General features: G+C 41.9%; 3 protein-coding genes across 3 annotated transcripts; 1 reads left to right on the top strand and 2 right to left on the bottom strand.

The window, feature by feature from the left end:
* Nucleotides 1–566: 566 nt before the first annotated feature.
* On the top strand, nt 567–5,478 carry lrr1 (leucine rich repeat protein 1). Its single transcript, XM_079369142.1, has 5 exons — nt 567–1,134; nt 1,979–2,077; nt 2,804–3,056; nt 3,634–4,108; nt 4,686–5,478. The coding sequence occupies exons 1-5, from the start codon at nt 952–954 to the stop codon at nt 4,939–4,941; spliced, it is 1,266 nt and encodes a 421-aa protein (XP_079225268.1). The 5' UTR covers nt 567–951; the 3' UTR covers nt 4,942–5,478.
* Nucleotides 4,974–8,421, bottom strand: dnaaf2 (dynein axonemal assembly factor 2). The gene is made up of 2 exons (XM_079369144.1): nt 6,344–8,421; nt 4,974–6,265 (listed from the first exon to the last, which is right to left on the bottom strand). The coding sequence occupies exons 1-2, from the start codon at nt 8,117–8,119 to the stop codon at nt 5,885–5,887; spliced, it is 2,157 nt and encodes a 718-aa protein (XP_079225270.1). The 5' UTR covers nt 8,120–8,421; the 3' UTR covers nt 4,974–5,884.
* A 1,221-nt stretch (nt 8,422–9,642) lies between these two features.
* On the bottom strand, nt 9,643–13,420 carry klf11b (Kruppel like factor 11b). Its single transcript, XM_079369141.1, has 4 exons — nt 13,168–13,420; nt 12,061–12,339; nt 10,656–11,607; nt 9,643–10,419 (listed from the first exon to the last, which is right to left on the bottom strand). The coding sequence occupies exons 1-4, from the start codon at nt 13,204–13,206 to the stop codon at nt 10,118–10,120; spliced, it is 1,572 nt and encodes a 523-aa protein (XP_079225267.1). The 5' UTR covers nt 13,207–13,420; the 3' UTR covers nt 9,643–10,117.
* Between the last annotated feature and the right edge of the window lie 4,509 nt (nt 13,421–17,929).

Below are 17,929 nucleotides of genomic sequence, written 5' to 3'. Positions count from 1 at the left end.
GTGCATACCAGTGTTTCAAATCAATGACTTCACATTTGAGATGAATAAGCTTGCTGGTAATATTTCAAGTCGGACAAACATACAGATAAACGTGTACTTTATTTTTCTTTTATTCATTTTATCCACTATTTGCATGTATTAGGCCTTCTAACCCATCTAAAGAGAGAGTAAGGTTAGGTTCTGTTTGTTATGTGTTGTTTATAGTTAAGCGGGAAATGATTATATAAACACATACACATACACATATGTGGTCATCATCAGCAGTTTTCAGACAGTTGTGTATGGATCTTTATTTTTACAGTCTATGATCTTTACAGTCTATGGTATGGATACGAATAAGTGAGCGACAGTCGATAGGTAGGATTCTTTTCAGTAGTTATTCTAATTTGGGTTCTGTTGGCATCCCAAGCTCAACTTCGGCCTTGTAATTGTAATTAATATAAAAGTAGTATAAACTACAAAAACTAGTAAAATCTATAACCCTAAACAAGGCCCTATTCCTCTTCTGCGCATGCTCCCGGGCTCAGTGACTGACCTCAGTGAGTGAGGCGTAACGAACGCTTCACTGACGTCACTTCCCCAGCGCGCGAGATCATGCTAACGGCGGCTAATCGAGTATCTATCAACCGAAAACTATCTCGGATCTAACAACTTGTCAACATACTGTGAAATAAAACCACGGCTGCCAAATGAATGCTTGATAAACCGGATGTAAACTGAGTGTAGTGTCACTGACAGGCGCTCGTGAGCGGGTTGTTTGCGGCTCTTTCAAAAAAGCTGTTCTGTTGTTGACATCCATGACGAGCACGGCTGTGTTGTGAAAGTAGCTGAAGCTGACGTTACTTGATCGAGGACGTTTTTTTCTCTGGTATGCATTCAAACCCTCCGTTCACCACGACTCGGCATTGAGCCGGACTTCTGCCTTGTAGGGTTTGTTTTTGTTTGTTTGCGATGAAGCTGCAGTGTGATGTCGAGGTGGTTAGCCGGATGCTCCCCACGTTTGGGATGAAAAGTCGAGGGAAGGGGACGAGAGCTGTGATCTCTATTGGGAAACATTTGGACAAGACGAGTCAACGGAGCGGCATTTACATGATGATCTGCACAGCTAAAGACAGGACAGGCTCCAAGTACAAGGTCAGTGATTGTGTTGTGTCTCCTGTCTGCTGTACGCTATGAACTACTGTGCTATGCTTGTGTACCCCGAGTGTGATCCACTGTGGTGACTGTTTTTGTTTCCAAACCAGACTACTACTAAGATGCTCTTGTTTTGGTTTAATTCAAACCTACTTTGAGGGGTCTAAATCATCAATCTAAGATTATTTCAAAGCCAGTTAAACTAAAAAAGAATAGAGCAAGCTGCATAAATAATACCCACCTTACAAGAAATAGTTTCTCGAAAATGTAAGTGCATTATCAGTTCTTTGGTTGACATTAAAATCTAAATTGGCTAAAATTGACCAAAAAGTAAAGATCAATGAAGTCATCTAAGGTATGTACTGTTGTTGACTATATGGCTTAGACATAAAAAGAGGAACTTCATAGAGTATTAAGTACATCCTCCCCTATTTCTTTATAATCTTTACTTTGCAGTGATGTTATGACATTGTCGTCCTTGTCTGGATCCTTTAGCTATAAAGAAAAAGAAAAATCTGATGTTTTTAGAACAATATACTTTAATTACTCGCGGTAATTTGATCAGCTGAAGTCAACTTTTTCAATTATTCATCATGGCCCTTCCTTGTAGAAGTGTAGTTTTCATTTTCCCAAAAAGCTTTGTTCAGACCCTTCTACGTCTGATTTAGAAAGTCAAATGTCGGTAGACGGGTGAACTTACTTGTACAGATTGAAATGTGTCCAAATGTCCTGTCTGCACTTGTAGAGTGAGTGAACAGGTTGATTAATGATGATGCACACCCTCCCGCGATGCATTGTGAAATGTACTTTTCCATCACTGACGCCTGCCAACTTTCTCTTGCAGCTCAAAGACAACATCGAGAAGTTCTTCACTTGGTTTGTGGAGGAAGGCAAGGCCACTGTGAGACTAAAGGAACCCGCTGTCGACGTTTGCTTGAGCAAGGTATGACGGCTTACATGGCGTAAATACAGCCTGGTGTTTGTACACAACGTCTGGCTGTGTTGGTTTTTTTTTGCCTATATGCAGGTTTATGATGAAGCAACTTCAGTTTTATTTCCCTCAACGTTTTGTCACGCAAGAGAGTAAAGCTTTCCACTCTCTCATTTGTCAACTAGACAGACAAACTCTGTTGTTTTGACTGCCAGTACAGACAGCGCCACAGCAGCCTCATTGTCTCCAGCTTGAAAGCCCTCCTGGCTGTTTAGAGGCAGCTGTGACCTTTCACCTAGAACAGTAATAATACTTGTTTTGTTGAGGGAAAGGTTCTCACACACCCACAAACGGGCTGACAACACACCAGGCAGATGAACAAGGAAAGAAGGAGCTATACAACTTACGGGGTAACAATGAACAAATCAGAAACTCTGGATTGAATAAAGGGATTCGATTGAGTGACCGTGTGTTTTTGGTTGCGTGTTCATCGTTTTAGACACTTCAATTGTGTTGCATGAAATTTTCACACTGAGCATACCACTTAGATTGCTATTCCCAACAGTAAAAAGTTCATTCAAAGAAAAGTGTGTCAAGATATTTCAAGGCCGGAGAATCTAGGTTAGATTATTTTCAAGGAGCCTGCCTGCCCATATACCGTTTCTGTAACCTACTAATCCGTGGATCGTCCTCTGTTTTTTTTTTTTGTTGTTTTTTTTCCATTGATTGATTTTGTAGGCTGACGCCAACAGTTTGAAGAATTTCCTGTCAGCCGCTCGCTTGGCTGACAGAGGAAGCGACACAAGCAGCCTTCCTCTCTCCACCCTCACTCCTGTCCGTGCCCGAGACGTAGAACAACCCAAGAAGAAGCTCTCCATCGTCTCTAAGAAGGACTACCCGCTCACCTCCAACTTCCCCTACTCTCTGGAGCAGCTGCAGGTCTCCTACTGCAAACTGTCACGGGTGGACATGCGGATGCTCTCCCTTAAAGGTCGTTTGGCGTTTTTCTCTGTATGCTGACTTCATTATTTTGCCTGAGGAAGATACTTTTTATTCTTTTAATACTTATTCAGATACCTAAAACTCAGTATCTATTTCAATCAATCACCAGTGGCTGCAAAAAAAAAAAGAAGCTAGCTTTAAATAACATTTCTGCACCGCTCTTCACTTTTTGTAGATTTCTCTTTTTACTTCTCCCATCTTTTCCCCACAGTAAACAGACCGAGGTGAAATAAACCAGACTTCATCGTTAGCCCCATCAGAGTCTGCGATTAGACTTGTGTGATCTATCCAGGGATAGCTTTTGCTATGCATAACTGGCCAATCAGAATCAAGTATTCAACAAAGCTATTTAAAGACACTCAATCTAAAAACTACGTAGTTGATTATTTTTTTCTGGGGCTAGTTTCAAGCGACTCAGGACTCATTTCTTGGCTGTGAACAATAATGTGAGTTATTATTGGCTGTGAACAATAATAATGAGTTCCGTTATGAAGTCTTTTCCACAAGAAGTCTGCTGCTGGAATATTCCATTTAATTTGATGTTTCCTTTGGTTTTGGTTTTGCAGCTCTCCGCAAGCTCGACCTCAGCAACAACCATATCAAGAAACTCCCCGCCACCATCGGCGACCTCGGTTGCCTCTCCGAGCTCGTCCTCCACAACAACCACCTGGAATCTTTCAGCGAGGCCCTCTGCCTGTCCACCCTGCAGCGGACCCTCCAGCTCCTCGACCTCAGCCAGAATCGCCTGCGGACCCTCCCCGCTCAGTTCTGCCAGCTCAAAGAACTAGTGAACCTCAAACTGGATGACAACGAGCTTGTTTGTTTGCCGTTTCACCTGGGAAGACTATCCAGGTTGAGGTTCCTGTCGGCTGCGCATAACCAGCTGGCTATTCTGCCCACTGACTTCCGTAGACTGAGTCTGGAGAACCTGGACCTGTTTGGAAATCCATTTGTCCAACCAAATCCTCTGGACCACACAATGAAACTTACATTTCCCGTTCCACTTCAAGAGCTGGCTTCCAGAGCGGTGGTTAACCTCAGGTCAGAATTTACACATGCTCATAATGGTGCTTATGAAAAGAGAGCGTTGCTCCAATTATTGGCAGCTACAACTTCCTCAATTTCGGTTTCCAGCATGCCAGTAAATACACAATCGAATACCCAATCTAGCCCCTCAATTAAAACCAACTGGTTATAGTCATTTAACAGCAGTGTAGTGCTGGCAGTGATTTAACTTCTTTTTTTTTTTTTTTTTTGGTGTGGTTGATATTGGCTCAAATACCAGAAGGAAAAACATTTTTCTTAGCATCTTTTCAAAGGTATCAAATCTTCTAAAATCGGATCAGTAACTGAGAGTTGCAGTGATGGTCGAGTGACATAAAGGGGGAGTGGAGAGAGTGAGCATGGTAATCAAGAACAAAGTGTTAAATCAGAGAATTAAAACCCAACTTTCTGATTGTTTCCCTTTTGTTGGTGTTCTTCCATAAACAACAATGTGTGCCAGTTAAAAAGTGAACATCCTCTTTGCCATGATTTCACATTAAAGTTTAGAAGTGCGGCGTTATGACTGCTTGTTCTTAAAGCTAACTCTTGACTTGTTCTTTTTTTTATCTTCTAGGTTACCATACGGCCCTCACGTCATCCCCGCCCACTTGTGTCGAGACCTTGAAGTGGCCAAAACCTGCGACTGCGGCCGTGTTTGCATCAGCTTCTACATCAAGACCGCGGTCAGCATGAACCTGCACCAGGTCTCTCACACGGTGGTCCTGGTGGACGACATGGGGGGCACGGATGCTCCGGTGCAGCAGCACTTCTGTTCCCTCTCCTGCTACTCTGAATTTTTAGACCACTCCCTCCAGAGAGGAATCAGATAAGAAAGCACAAACTGTTTTTAGTTAGTTTTTGTTTGTTTTTTATTCTGGGAAATGAAAGGACTCACTAACAGCTGGGAAGATGCTGTGGACTTTTGCATTAGTTTGCAGATTGTTGGATGCGGTTTACATGGGATGAGGTGACAACAGTTCAGCAACTCAGCGTTGAAGTTATCTGGTAGTATCTTCAAATAAAAGGGGAATATTGGCTCGTTTTTTTTTTTTTGCTTTTACATTCAATGTCTGATGCACTTCCACCCCTCATACTTGTTCCAGCTATAACCGAGTGATGCAAATAACTGTTTCGGTGTCATACATCATCTTCTCTGATCTTCCTTCATTTGAAAGCAGACTGAACGTTTCCTTAATGATATTTTTTCTGAGTCAGGAAAAAAAAAAGTAATGAGAGAAGTTTGTACCTGCACACAGTGCCTCAGGGTCCAGGAGCACTGATGAAAGGGAGATGGTTTTTACTGTGCTAATTTCCCACTATTTTTATAAACATATATCCATGAACAATTTAATAAAATCAAGTATTCATTAAGTTGTCCTAAGTAATTTCTTTGTCTCGGACACTGAAGTTTAATTTCTCTCTTTTTTTGTCAGGATTTCTTCAATAATTTGACGAAAGTTTTAACTTCTTTTTTTTTTTTTTTTGATTTTACATCTTTTATTAATCCCTGAGGAGAAGTTCTGGTATACATTCTGTTATGAGGAGACATATTTCTCACACATACAAGCACTTAACACACACACACACCTGCACAAACAGGACCTGTGGACATGCATTAATGGAGAGTGGAGCTGCCACACAGGAAGCGCGTCAGGGCTGTTCGGGGTTCTTTGCACTTAAAGCAGATAACTGAAGTGACCAGGCAATTCTCCAGTAACCAGGCCAACTTCCATAACCTGGTCCTCTACGGGGCTTGAACCAACGACCACATTCTCAGTCCAGCTCAAACATCAGAGAGTTTTCAAAGATGAACCCAGCAGACGTTGAATGATCACTGATCACCTTTTTATTTCCGTGCTCATCGGTTTCCCATAGTAACGCAGGCGGTGACTTGCTGTCCTTGTGTTCTGCTTTTGGGGAGACTTCCTCTGTTGGTAGATCATCTTGGTCGGTTATCATTTTCTCCCCCTGCTCCACTGAACTTGTGGAAAATCCTTCAGAGGAGAGGCTGAGCCCATAGTCTGAACCTCCTTTGCCTGTCACGTTGACTTCTTCCATTATGTTCTGCCTGTGAGCGGCAAGTGAGAGTACAGCAGCTGCAGTCTGAGATCCATCACAAGAGCTGGGCTGTACGGTGACAGCATCTGTTTCATCCTGGAAGAGAAATCAAATATTAAGTTTGATAAGACACACTTTGTACTTTCAACATGATTCAAGATGTCAGAATTGTACCTTCAGGTTTCCTCCCTCGATCAGTTCAGTCTCCACTTTGATGACTGACGTCTTCATTTTGAGTGTTGACTCTGGATCTGCTTCTTCCTCTTTTACTCTTTGATTTGAATGAATAGAAGCGATAAACACTTTCATTTCTTCTGTTTCAGGAGAAGCAACATGTGTATTTTCTCCTTTTTCTGAAGAACCGTCCATACGATGATTGACAGTATCACCCTGAGAGCTTGTTACACCACAATCCTTTTCCTCCCATTCTGTATCACATCCAAATTTCTTTTCATGTTGTTCCACTTTTTGTAAGATTTCCTGAGCTTCACATTCGTCAATTTCCTTCATCTCACGCCCTATTTCCTCTGTTATGTCGCTCCCTTCTCCCTTGACTTTCTCTTCCTCACTTGTGTCACTTTTCTGGACTTCCCTCTCCTTATCCTCCCCTGTATCCTCCTCTGCAACCTTGCTGTCCTCTGCCTCTGAATCTGTGTCACATCCATCCTCACCTAATTTCTTTTCATGTCGCTGGATGTTTTGTAGGTTTTCCCCATCATATTCCTTCATCCGCTCCTCCTCTTCCTCTACTTTCTCTTCATCTCCTTGCTCCTCTTCCTCACCTTTTTGGACTTCCCTCTCCTTTTCCGCCTCACTTTCCTCCTCCTCTTCACCGACACTACTCTGATGCAGCCCTCGAGTGAATTCAAGAGTCTCGTCAGAAGGTAGAACAGACAGTGTGACTGTCAACTGTCCTTTTTGCTTGTTAAATTTGGCCTCTCCTTTATCTTCATCTACAGGGTAGGCTAAAGGCAGCTCCAGTCTGTAGGCCGGTTCCTTGGACTCCAGAAGCAGCTGTTTCTCTGTCACCTCAAGACTAGCTTGTGTGACCGCCTTCAAAAGTGGCATATCAATGGTAACCACTATCTCCTTGGGCCTGGGACTTTGGGCTGAGTCTCTTGAATGCCTGAAATCCTGCAGGTCAATAAAAGATCTGTATTTGACTGTGTAGTTCGGCTTGGTTGGCTCCTTGGTTTTCTTAGGCTGTATCTGGAAGCTCATGGTTTTAGTATCATGTTTGGTGTGTGAATCTATCGGCCTTGTTGGTGAAGATGCAGTCGATTTTTCATCTGGGTATGGGAATGCAAGAGGGTCCGGCTTCTCTGAGACCTCCTTCGTTTGATGTCCAGGCTTGGGTTTTCTAATAACACAAGGCTGGGGTGTACCTTTGTATTTTGTTTTCATCTCCCTCACGTTGTTTTTATCCAGAGTCACTTTGAAAGAATTTTGGATTCCTTCAATGGCCGTGTTTTCCACCATGTCCATGAATCTTTTGTTTTTGCTCGCTATGTGGAGAGTGTCAGGGTGGAAAACAACATCATAAATCAGGATCTTTTTCCCATTTGTGTCTGTGTTTTCTCTCCCTGGGTGCAGACTGTAAGGTAAGGACCAGCACTGACCTCTGCGTCCACCGTCCGACGTCCCGGCTTTACAATCAGGTTTGCCTACTTTATCATTGCCACAGATGTTAATGAAACATTTCTGATTGCCGTTCAAACTCGTCCTGATAGCTCTGAATGGTTCAGGGTGAATAAATTCAACCGTGTTTCCTCTCTCCTGCTCCATAAGTTTGATTTCCTCCTCGTACATTTTCCTATTCTCAGGATCTGATATTTCTTCGGCGTAATCGCGCAGCATTTCCCGAAACTTGTCGTCCTTTAAAGCCTTTGCCATCATGTCGATTTCATCCACCGTCATGTTAAGATCTTTTAGCTTGTCTCCAACCTCCATGATGATGAGGCCTTTTGCCCACAAGAAGAAAAATGTATTTATTTTGTTCTCGCAGCCTGCCACCCAACTTTAAGAGCTTAAGTCCGACAACCTGAATAACGCCTCAATTTAACTTTAAAAAAAGGTTTCCAAAAATGCTGCTTATAATACCATTAAATGAGCATTCAAATATGAACACGATTGGTAGCAAACCGAAGACCTACTAGTTGTTTTGGTGTAACCATAGCAACCAAAGGTCGATTGTGTTCAACAATGAAACACTTCTCCGAAAACCATATATCTTGAAATAAATGGCTAAATAAATAAACATTTTGTTTTGACAGTGCAGCAAATAGACCATTTTTTAAAAAACTAAAATAATTAGCCAACTGGTCACGTGATATTAAATCATAAAAACTTGCATTTTGATGTACACGCACACTGAATAAGAATTTTACTTATTTTGTTTCATTTGAAATTATAACAATTAGCCCAGCTTAAGTGTTTTTACTGCTGACAAAATGGGCTTAGCCTTTGAACTCATGAGAATTATCGATATATGAAAATAAAGCTTAACATGTACACAACCAATTTATCTGATAACAATTCTGATTGTTCCTACTGCCAAACTAACTTCACTTTGTGGGACAATAAAGTTGTCTCAATTTTGTGTAGAAAACAAGGATATTATCCAGTGTAGTTAAATGATATTACCAGCTGGTGTCGCTGTATACAACCTTTCAGGGGGCGCACGGCCAGTGAGGATGTCGGTCAGTAAGGCAAAGAGGCGGGTATGCCTGGAAGAGAGGTGATTGGTCGCACCCCCAACAGTTCATATTTCTCCCTCTCTGATTGGACGTTGTCTGCTGTTACTAGGTATGGGACCACTGCTTATGAATGTGAGAGACACAGACAGAGAAGGGAGACAGAGAATAACATTTCATCCAGTTGCATCTCATTGGTCTCTTTTGGAATGAGTAATTCATAAAAATGAATGAAATAGAGGGGAAAATATGGCAATTGGGAAGTCCAGTGGGGTCTCGATTTTAATTATCTCCTTTAATTGTTAAGTCACTTCCCCCTGAAATTGCCATTCTTGCTAAACTATGCCAACCTAATTAGGAATATTTGGATAAATCAAAGGACAGTGGCGCATTACACAAGCATCACATAGCTCCACAGCTCCTTGCTCCCATGTGACAGAGCTGAATGGGCTCAAACGATCAGTTCAAAAATTCTAACATAAGGTCAACAAATCTGTTTTGGGATGTTCTTACTCATCAAGTTCTCGTGCTAATGGGCAGGATACAATGTCCCCAAATGATCCGACAGAGAGCTTTTATAATACTGGGAGAAAAAAAGTAATTCAGCCAGTAGACCAAAAGAGGACAGTGTGGTGTTGCTGGGGGGGAGTCACAGAGTGACGCACACAGGATGTGGGCAGGAACCACTCACTGCCTTTCTGCGTGAGACAAACGGGAAAGACTGCTGACTGCCAGGATCCAAAACCTTGTTTTTCCCCCCAGATGACACTCTCAAAAATGTCTGGTTTAAGCTTTTATTTATTACAAATATGTATTAAATAATATGAAAAGTTAGGGAGATATAATCAAGGTATAATCATAGTACTGGGGATTAATTGTCATATTTACATTACTTTTTCAACCTTTTCCTAAATATAACAAATAAATGCATTTCAACACCAAGAATACATTCACATACACATACATTTCTGTTGATCAAAGTGTTTGTAGGAGAGGTGCAGAAAATGAAATGTGTAAGACCAACTTCATAGAAAGGCTTTGGCAAGTGTGCATACATCATATCAGTAATATCAAAGTAAACATAAGAATCCTTTTGAGAGAAATAAAAAGTACAAATAAGCAAAAGGGAGGAAAAGAGTCCAGTGCATGTGTTTCTTTCATTCCCAAGAGTAGAATAGCAGCAGCCGATTGTGCTTGGCTGCTCTCAGAGTCTCTATGGCATCTCGGGAGTATTAAAGATGGCAGTGTTTATTGTCTACTTTGAGCTGGCAGGCACCAGCATGCTAAGTGTGGCAAGGCCAGGTTTGGAGGAAGGTGGTTTGCCAGCGGGCATTTTGTTTAGGCTCCGAACATCAGCCTGCCAGGAGGGAACTTTCTTCGTCGTCATGTGGCGGCGGGCGTGTTTGGTGAGGTGATCGCTTCGCATGAACCGCCGCTCGCACACGGGACACACAAACTTCTTCTCGCCGGTGTGTGTTCGCCGGTGACGGGACAGCTCGTCGGAGCGAGCGAACCTCTTATCGCAGCCGTCCCAACTGCAGCTGAATGGTTTCTCACCTATGGGAGGCAAACAGAGGGAGCAAAACAGGTGAGTCAGAATGTGAGTCACGCTAAAGTCGTGTGACATTCACACGACAGCACACTGTGACTGAGATATTACAATAAGCTCACTCTCTTTCCATCCAGAACAACAAAGCCAAGAGAGGAGTGATTCACAAACAGGAAGAAACACTCAAGTGTGGTCAGGACTGACTTAGCATTCTCATAATCAACCATTGTCATCGAACCCTCACCTGTGTGTGTCCTTAAATGGGCCTTGAGATGTGAGCTCTTGAAGTAAGTCTTCCTGCAGCCTGGGAAGTTGCACACGTAGTTTCTCCGGCGGGAGAAGTCCATCTTTGTGGCTGTCGTACCTCCGCTGGGCCCCGCTGGTACATACACAGGGGCTGGAGCCAGCGGTAGCAGCTTGGTGTTACCTAGCGTCATAACAGTCTGAGTGCAGTGAGGCGCCTGAGACACAGAGGATTGTGGGAGAACCAGCATCATGGTGCCCTGAGGGACTGCTGAGCCCACAATGAGAGGCTGCTGGACAGAGGAGGCGTTGGCTGAGGTGGGCTGTGGGAGGATTGGTGTGGTCGCTGTTCGAATACCTGTACTGGATGTCTGAACTGTACCAGGGATGAACGCTGAGATGATCCCTGATTGGCTGGTGACAGGGAACATCTGACAGATGATTTGAGAGCTCGTGACCGAAGGTGGGAAAATGGTTGCGGGAGCATGCGGAGTGTGTGGGCTGTTTTGTGGTTGGGTGTTGAAAAAAGTGGGGGTGGAGGCACTGTCCAAACTGTGTTTTGGGGGACTGGTTTGCTGCTCTGTTTTTAAGGCAGGTGTGAGAGGAGCAGGAGGAGATGGAGGTGTGTTAGTCTCAGTCTTTGTGATGTGCTGCTGCTGCTCCTGTCGCTTCTGGCAGAATGTCGCAGCAGTTACTGTTTCTCTTGTTTTCTCTGGGTTGGGGGCCACAGGAATGCGGTGTTGGCAGGGGGTGCTGTCTGCAGTGTGGCGGATGACGCTGGTCGCCATGGCTCTGCATGGCTGGGGTGGAGGGGGGAGGTTCGGGGTCTTCTCAGGAATGGGTGCCAGGACAGGTTGAAGGAGCCCTGACAAACAGTGTTGCGAGGCCACGGCCAGACCAGAGCTGGATGTTGAAGTCTCAACAAAGCTGGGGCTGTGAGGGGGGGTCATACACTGGAAAAAAGAGAAAGTTGAGATAAGAATTAAAAGAGTGGTTCTCTAGTTCTGAAACGTAATATTTGCCAAGATGAGTCACTGGCGATCACAGGTGGCAGGCAGACGCAAGCTGGCATAATGATGACTCTGAGCAATAAGCTGTGATTTTTATAACCCTGCAGAGAGGAGGTCACACCCTCTTGCTGTTTCAAGGTCTTTGTTTCGGCAGTACCTCTCACCTGCCCTGGTCACACGTGATAAACTATGGGCCTATTGTAGTGTTTTACATCGAGAAGGTTCAAGGCAAACGTAGGCTTTTGAAAAATATGTTTGCTAATCAAACAACAGTTATCTCGTAGGTCTCACAGCTCCTCTGCACCATCAAAAAGCGGGAGAACTCCTCATTGCCTGACCAACATTCATACAACTCAATAATAGCTGAGTTGTACACAATCGTGACAACTAACTCACCAGGGACGAGAGGGAGACAAAATCCTTCGGGGGCTCTGGAAGTTCTGGTGGCAACAGGGAGTCGCAGGAGTCTGAGGCTGGGGTGAGAGGTCGCGGCTTGCAGGGGTTAGGCCTGTTGCTGCTGATAAAGTGACTCTGGCCCCAAGAACTCATACACACCAACGCTTCAGCCGCCTCCAGGTCTGTGTACTCCAGGTTAGAGGTCATATTGCAGACCGTCTGATTATTGTCATGCCTCCTTCTCTTTGCATAAGAGCCACAATGATCGATGTACTCACTCTGAAAGACAAGAAAATAAATGAACATCAGACATAGTGATTTAGTATTCCCAGATAGTTTGGTTATTTTCACTCGAGCTGTACTTATTTTACTTTGACTCATATCATACCGTGCCATAAAGACAAACAAAGAGAGGTTTCTGTTGTGTTAACAAGAAAAATCATCTAATTCCAGTTATCATCTGCTCTGTCACAGTTCGCGGGCCAAACTGCACGATGCTGCCAGTAAGGGATGGAGGGGGGTGTTGGTGACTACACCCCGGCCCAGCATGCACTGCCTTTGGCTGCGTGCCAGGACACCCCCCCATTGCCAAATATAGACCAAATAGTGACGTGCTACCCGAGATGAGCCATGTGAAATCCCCATAAAGCGGGTTTTGCATCAGGAAGTAGGCTTGGCAACTTACAACTTTAGGAGATATTATTACAGTGAACCAAGCACATAACTGATTCTGGACATGAAGTCAAACATAACGATACTTTACATCTACATTGACAGGCTTCGGTTTATTTTTTTAAATTCAATAGTTAACGTTATTATCTGAGACATTTGTTATATCGTGTTTTAAATGGTGAATAATACGCAAATTAACTAAATACATGCATTATAAAACAGTTATCTTTCCATGTGTTTTGGACAATTCGGCAAACTAGGACGCTGACGAGACAGAAAATAATAAATAAGAAAAACTCGTGAATAAATGTTTAGTTTAGCTAAAACTTAGCTTAAAAACTAAAATATGAAACCACATTGTAAACAACTGAAAATTACAAGGCTGTTAAATATATGTCACTTTCAACTAAAATAGTATTTTAAAATAATTCTTACCCCGTTTGAGTCCATCTCTGGATATTTTCGCGATGGCATTGAATATTAAAATATCTATAAGTGTTACTTTTTTGTTGTCCAAAGCAGTACAGAACAAAGAGACGGCGGTCGCCAGCACTGCTTCTTTCTGCTAGAGTCGGGCTGAGGTCGTTTTTCCTCTAAACTGGCTCCCTTTTCGCTCAGCTGTGTGTGTAAAACATGGGAGGAGATAAAAAAAAAAAGAAAAAAAAGAAAAACAAAACTCACAACACGCACCGGCGGGTGGCAACACTCGGCCAATCACAATTGAGTGTGTGCAGGACCTCGGCCAATGGGAGAGCAGGGAGCGCGTGAACAGTGCATGCCCGCTGGACGGTTGGAGGAAATAGGGTGCGTGGCCGTTGGTGGGCGTGGTCTTTAGAGTCAGCAGTGTCAGGGTAAACCCGATGAACTGCCATCCGCTAAACTAGGCAAAAGGTCGGTCCAGTCTATGCTGCATTTAATGAGAGTGGGAACCTACTGTTGCAAACACAATAACATCAGAGGAAATACTTTTAAAGCTATCCGAAAACAAAATTAGTTTATGAAAATATCCATTAACAAAAAACACAGAAAAGAAGCTCAAGTGGGGATTTTTCAAGAGGAACTCAAGAGGAATGTTATTCTTTCTATTGGGAAATGACCAAATGCCAAACCAATAAAATCAGTGCTTCAGTCTATTATATGCATTGAATTGTTGACAGTAGTATATCTAATATTATTCTTATATTATTTGATTATATTGAGAATGTAATAGCATGTTTTGTTTTTTTATGTCTTTATTTGTTTGTTTTGGTCATATAAGGGTATATAAATGTAGCAATGGAATCCCAAAGCCGACCTGCATCGATGCATTTTATGAAACTAAACTTCCTGTAAGAATGAATTCACTTTCACAGACAAGTCTGCATTGTTATCCCAAGATGACAAGATGAATAAATAATCGTGATCTCACGAAACATTTTAAATTTAGGCTTTTCTTTATCATCAAAAAATGAAGTAAAATAAAATGTGTGAAAGTCTGCTCAGGATTTCCTGTATTACATTACAAATATTGCAATGTACATTCATTTTGAAATCAAATTGGACGAATTGTGAAATATTTTTAATATTTTTAATACCATGGATTGCATTAAAAAGCCCCTCAATTTGGCAATAAAATGGGCTCATGTTTGGGTTTATTGGTAATTCATTCCCTTGATACACAGTTTGTTATGCTATAGGCCTAATGGAATTTGTTTTCTACATGTTTTAAGGTGAAAGCGATAAATGCAGAAAAAAGAGTTCAAAAATGCAAAAGTATTTCAAAGTTTGAGCAGACCAAGTAATACTTAATGTATGCTTTTTACTTGTGCGAAATGCCAGTCCAAAGACAGTTTCTCAGAAGTTTTTCAATCTTCATTCTCTACATGATAGCGAGGAGCCTATATGCTTTTTTCCCTACGTTACTTGAATGCAACACCACGGCCAGCTGAGGCGCGGGATGCTGTCTTGTTTTTGGAGACGTTTCTGCAGCTTTCTCACAAAATTACCCCTTAAAGACAAGTGCCTAATTGTAATCAATTTTAGATTTAAAAAAACAAACACAAAGTTGCTAAGCTACAAAGTGCGTAAATGATTAGTTATATTTTTCTTTGCTATGATTTCAACTGTAGGCCATGTTATCTCTGTAATACATTATCACTTTTAAAGCAGTTACACAAATATTTATTCGGTTTCTCAGTAAATTAGGTCAGTCTAGAGGGCACTTAATATGCCTCATACTACGAATAGCCTACATTAAAAAGTCAGGAATGTTTCTGCTGTACACCAATCTGGACATGACACTTGTTTTGTCTCTGAGTGCAGCCCCTATGGAAATATTGGGCGGAGTTAAAAGTCCCCCATTTAAATCCATATTTTCTGAATCAGAATTTTGCATACATTTTTAGTTTTTCATTTTCAAAAAGTTTAGGCCATAGAACAAGGGTTTTGCCAGAGGTATTCAATTCTGCAGATGCTATGCCCTGATATACACTATTATCCTGGGTGCAGAAAGAAGTAGGCTATAGGCTAATGTGATTTTTCTTCTGATAATAAATAGGCTTTATGGAAATGGTAATGTATGCTTTGTTATGTTAACCTATGGCCAAGTATCTGACCACTCATAAGAGGTTATGCTCTCAAGTAGTGAAGTGTCAGAGTATTCAAAAACAGTCTTGACCTACATATGCTGTTACATCACCAACTGTATCAGGACAAAGAAAAAATGGTTCGACAAACTTCTGGAAGTGATCCCATGAAAGGGCTCCACTTTTACACATTTTAAAATACTTTGAGAAACACAATAATTTTCATGAGCATTCAGTGCAAGTATTTTAATATTTTGACTCCCTTTTTAAACTTCATAGATAGGCCTGCTACCCTAAACTTAAGCCACACAAGTAAAAGGGTGTGGGCACCTGCAGAAGACAGAAGTGCCTAGCAGTTGTGCTGGTCTGGCCCTTGCAGTGCCTTGCTTCAATCGAAGGCTTTACCTCATGGTGACTCACGTAAGCATGACCTCAGAGAGCAATGAGGGCATGGAGATGTGGCAGCGCAGCTTCAGCGCCAGCAGCTATTGAGGAAGAAGGAGGAGTTACAGGGACAACGGGTTGAACGCAGGCATGACAGGCAGAAGCACAGCAGCCTGTTTGTGATATAAGTGGGGCAGGCCAATTCAACTTAGTCAGGGAATCTGGAGGAAAGGTTACACAGGCCCTATCTGGGCCTCCTCATGCACACCTCCCCTGTTCGGCCAACTCCCCTGTCTCCGTAACTCCTGGAGTGGACTCAAAAAGGGGGGAGTTACCCAAGTAGGGTTAAATATACCACCCAAAGCCTATATTTCACTAACAGGCCCTGGACTCTGACAGGCAAGCATAAGCAGTGTTACATAGATGAGAGAGTTTCTCCGCAGTTATTATATCCACTCAAAATGTTTGTTTTTTAATGACAAAGAGAACTGCCATAACAGGTGTGTCCACAATCAACTAAACTTGTTGTCAGGTTGTTTCGTTTATTTATTTCTAAAATATATTACTGAGAGGAGTAATATGAGGTCATATGCTGTTCATATACACATTTATGTATATGTTTTAAGTTGTGTTATATGTGAGAGAGCACACATTTTCTATCTCTATTAATTTTAAACCTACAAAGAGCTCTGCATGACTTGTCTGTAAAATGTTTGAAGATGTGGTGTAAAAGCAGCACTCCAGAAAGGGTTACTGTATATCCATATTTTACTAATTCAGCTAACTAAAATACCCCAAAACGAAAAAAATTAAACATAACCTTAAATGTACAAACAAAAAAAGCATGATCATTGACAATATAGCTTTTGCGAAGTATCGGCAAATAAGTTCAGACAGGTGAGCCCATAAGCTCAGTTGAACTTGTGGAAAACAGTCAGTCAGTAGCTCCTCTGGCATCTGGGTTAAAGGGCACAATGAGTTATGATACCCCAGGCTGTGGCAAAAGCCTCTGAAGAAGGATACCTCAACCTTCTTTCCACTCCATTAAGGTAAATAATGAAACAAAAATCTAATTCTATGGCAGAGAATATTGTGCAAAAAAAGGCCTACTGGTTAACCAAGTTTATGATATGGTTTTAAAAGCACAACTATAGCTTCTAAATGGTAAATGTGTCTGGCCCTTTACATGTCAAACTCAATAACTTGCACTTGCATGTCCCAAGTGGTAACTTATTCAATGTCTATACTTCAAATAACAAGAAAAATAGGACGAGATGAGAGGTAGACATAATGATATTACCACAACAACTAAAAACATGTTATGCAGACTTATTTGTGTAGAACGGCTTTCATTTCATGGTCGCAACAAAATATTTTTGTATTTGTTTTTCCCTTGCTTGGTTGTTGTTGTTGTTGTTGTTTTTATTGTGTGTTAAATAATTTTCTTTAAAGGAACAACCACATGTTTCATCTGTGAGATTAAAAAACTTTGGACAAATACAAATTCATTTGAGTCTGGGGATGACAGATAATAAATACTGCCTGGCAACAAAACCACATATGAGCTGTATTGGCCACCTCTTATAGAAAGCTTTGTACTGAATGATGCTTTGTTTACCACACGTTTGGCCCCACCCCCTTTCCCGCCTACACGTTAGAAAGAAGCAACAGGAATTCCTCTACAGGCTTCTGGCTCCCGATTGGTCCGAATGAGATTCAGACCCAATCTGTTGCTATGAGACACTGACTCTGTGCTGCCAGCTCACTGTCTGTTGGCATGGCAACATAAGGAGCAGGAGGCAGGTTTGAAGGCCTCCCAGGAGGAGCTCCTCAGGAGACAGAGCATGTGTACAGTCTAATGATGAAGGACTGGATATCTGTGATATCATTAAAATATCCACACGTTGAATCATTTACTGTCTGGTTGTCTGCTGCAGAAAAAAAATCACACATTTTATCACCATAAAATCAGTTACGGAAGGAGTTCATGCTTTGATTATGGTTTCCTTGTCCATAGATCTACAGTGTTCTATGTCTAATGTCTAATGACTTTTCATAAAAATAAAAAAACATGAATTTAGGTGGGCACAAATAAACACAGAGATATGACAAGCACCATGCTTACATCAGGCAAATAACACACCTTGTATTTCAAAGTAAAACCAAGACAAGAACAGAAAATTAGAAGAAAAACGTGAAGAGCTTGATGACATAGAAACATGAAGAAAACATATGAAACAAGCATAATG

The sequence above is a fragment of the Symphodus melops genome, assembly GCF_947650265.1.
Source record: "Symphodus melops genome assembly, chromosome: 19".
Lineage (NCBI taxonomy): Eukaryota > Metazoa > Chordata > Actinopteri > Labriformes > Labridae > Symphodus > Symphodus melops.
Note: the sequence above shows the minus strand (reverse complement) of the source record. Positions and strands in the feature narration are given on the sequence as shown.

Bases quoted from the DNA above. Each gene is read 5' to 3' on its own strand.
- lrr1 (XM_079369142.1), top strand. From the start codon at position 952: ATGAAGCTGCAGTGTGATGTCGAGGTGGTTAGCCGGATGCTCCCCACG. The intron at 1,135-1,978 runs GTCAGTGATTGT...TTTCTCTTGCAG, and splicing joins GGACAGGCTCCAAGTACAAG to CTCAAAGACAACATCGAGAA. The intron at 2,078-2,803 runs GTATGACGGCTT...TTGATTTTGTAG, and splicing joins TCGACGTTTGCTTGAGCAAG to GCTGACGCCAACAGTTTGAA.
- dnaaf2 (XM_079369144.1), bottom strand. From the start codon at position 8,119: ATGGAGGTTGGAGACAAGCTAAAAGATCTTAACATGACGGTGGATGAA. The intron at 6,266-6,343 runs GTACAATTCTGA...TTTCTCTTCCAG, and splicing joins TCGAGGGAGGAAACCTGAAG to GATGAAACAGATGCTGTCAC.
- klf11b (XM_079369141.1), bottom strand. From the start codon at position 13,206: ATGCCATCGCGAAAATATCCAGAGATGGACTCAAACGGG. The intron at 12,340-13,167 runs GTAAGAATTATT...CTTGTCTTTCAG, and splicing joins CAGAGATGGACTCAAACGGG to AGTGAGTACATCGATCATTG. The intron at 10,420-10,655 runs GTGAGGGTTCGA...TGCCTCCCATAG, and splicing joins CCATTTAAGGACACACACAG to GTGAGAAACCATTCAGCTGC.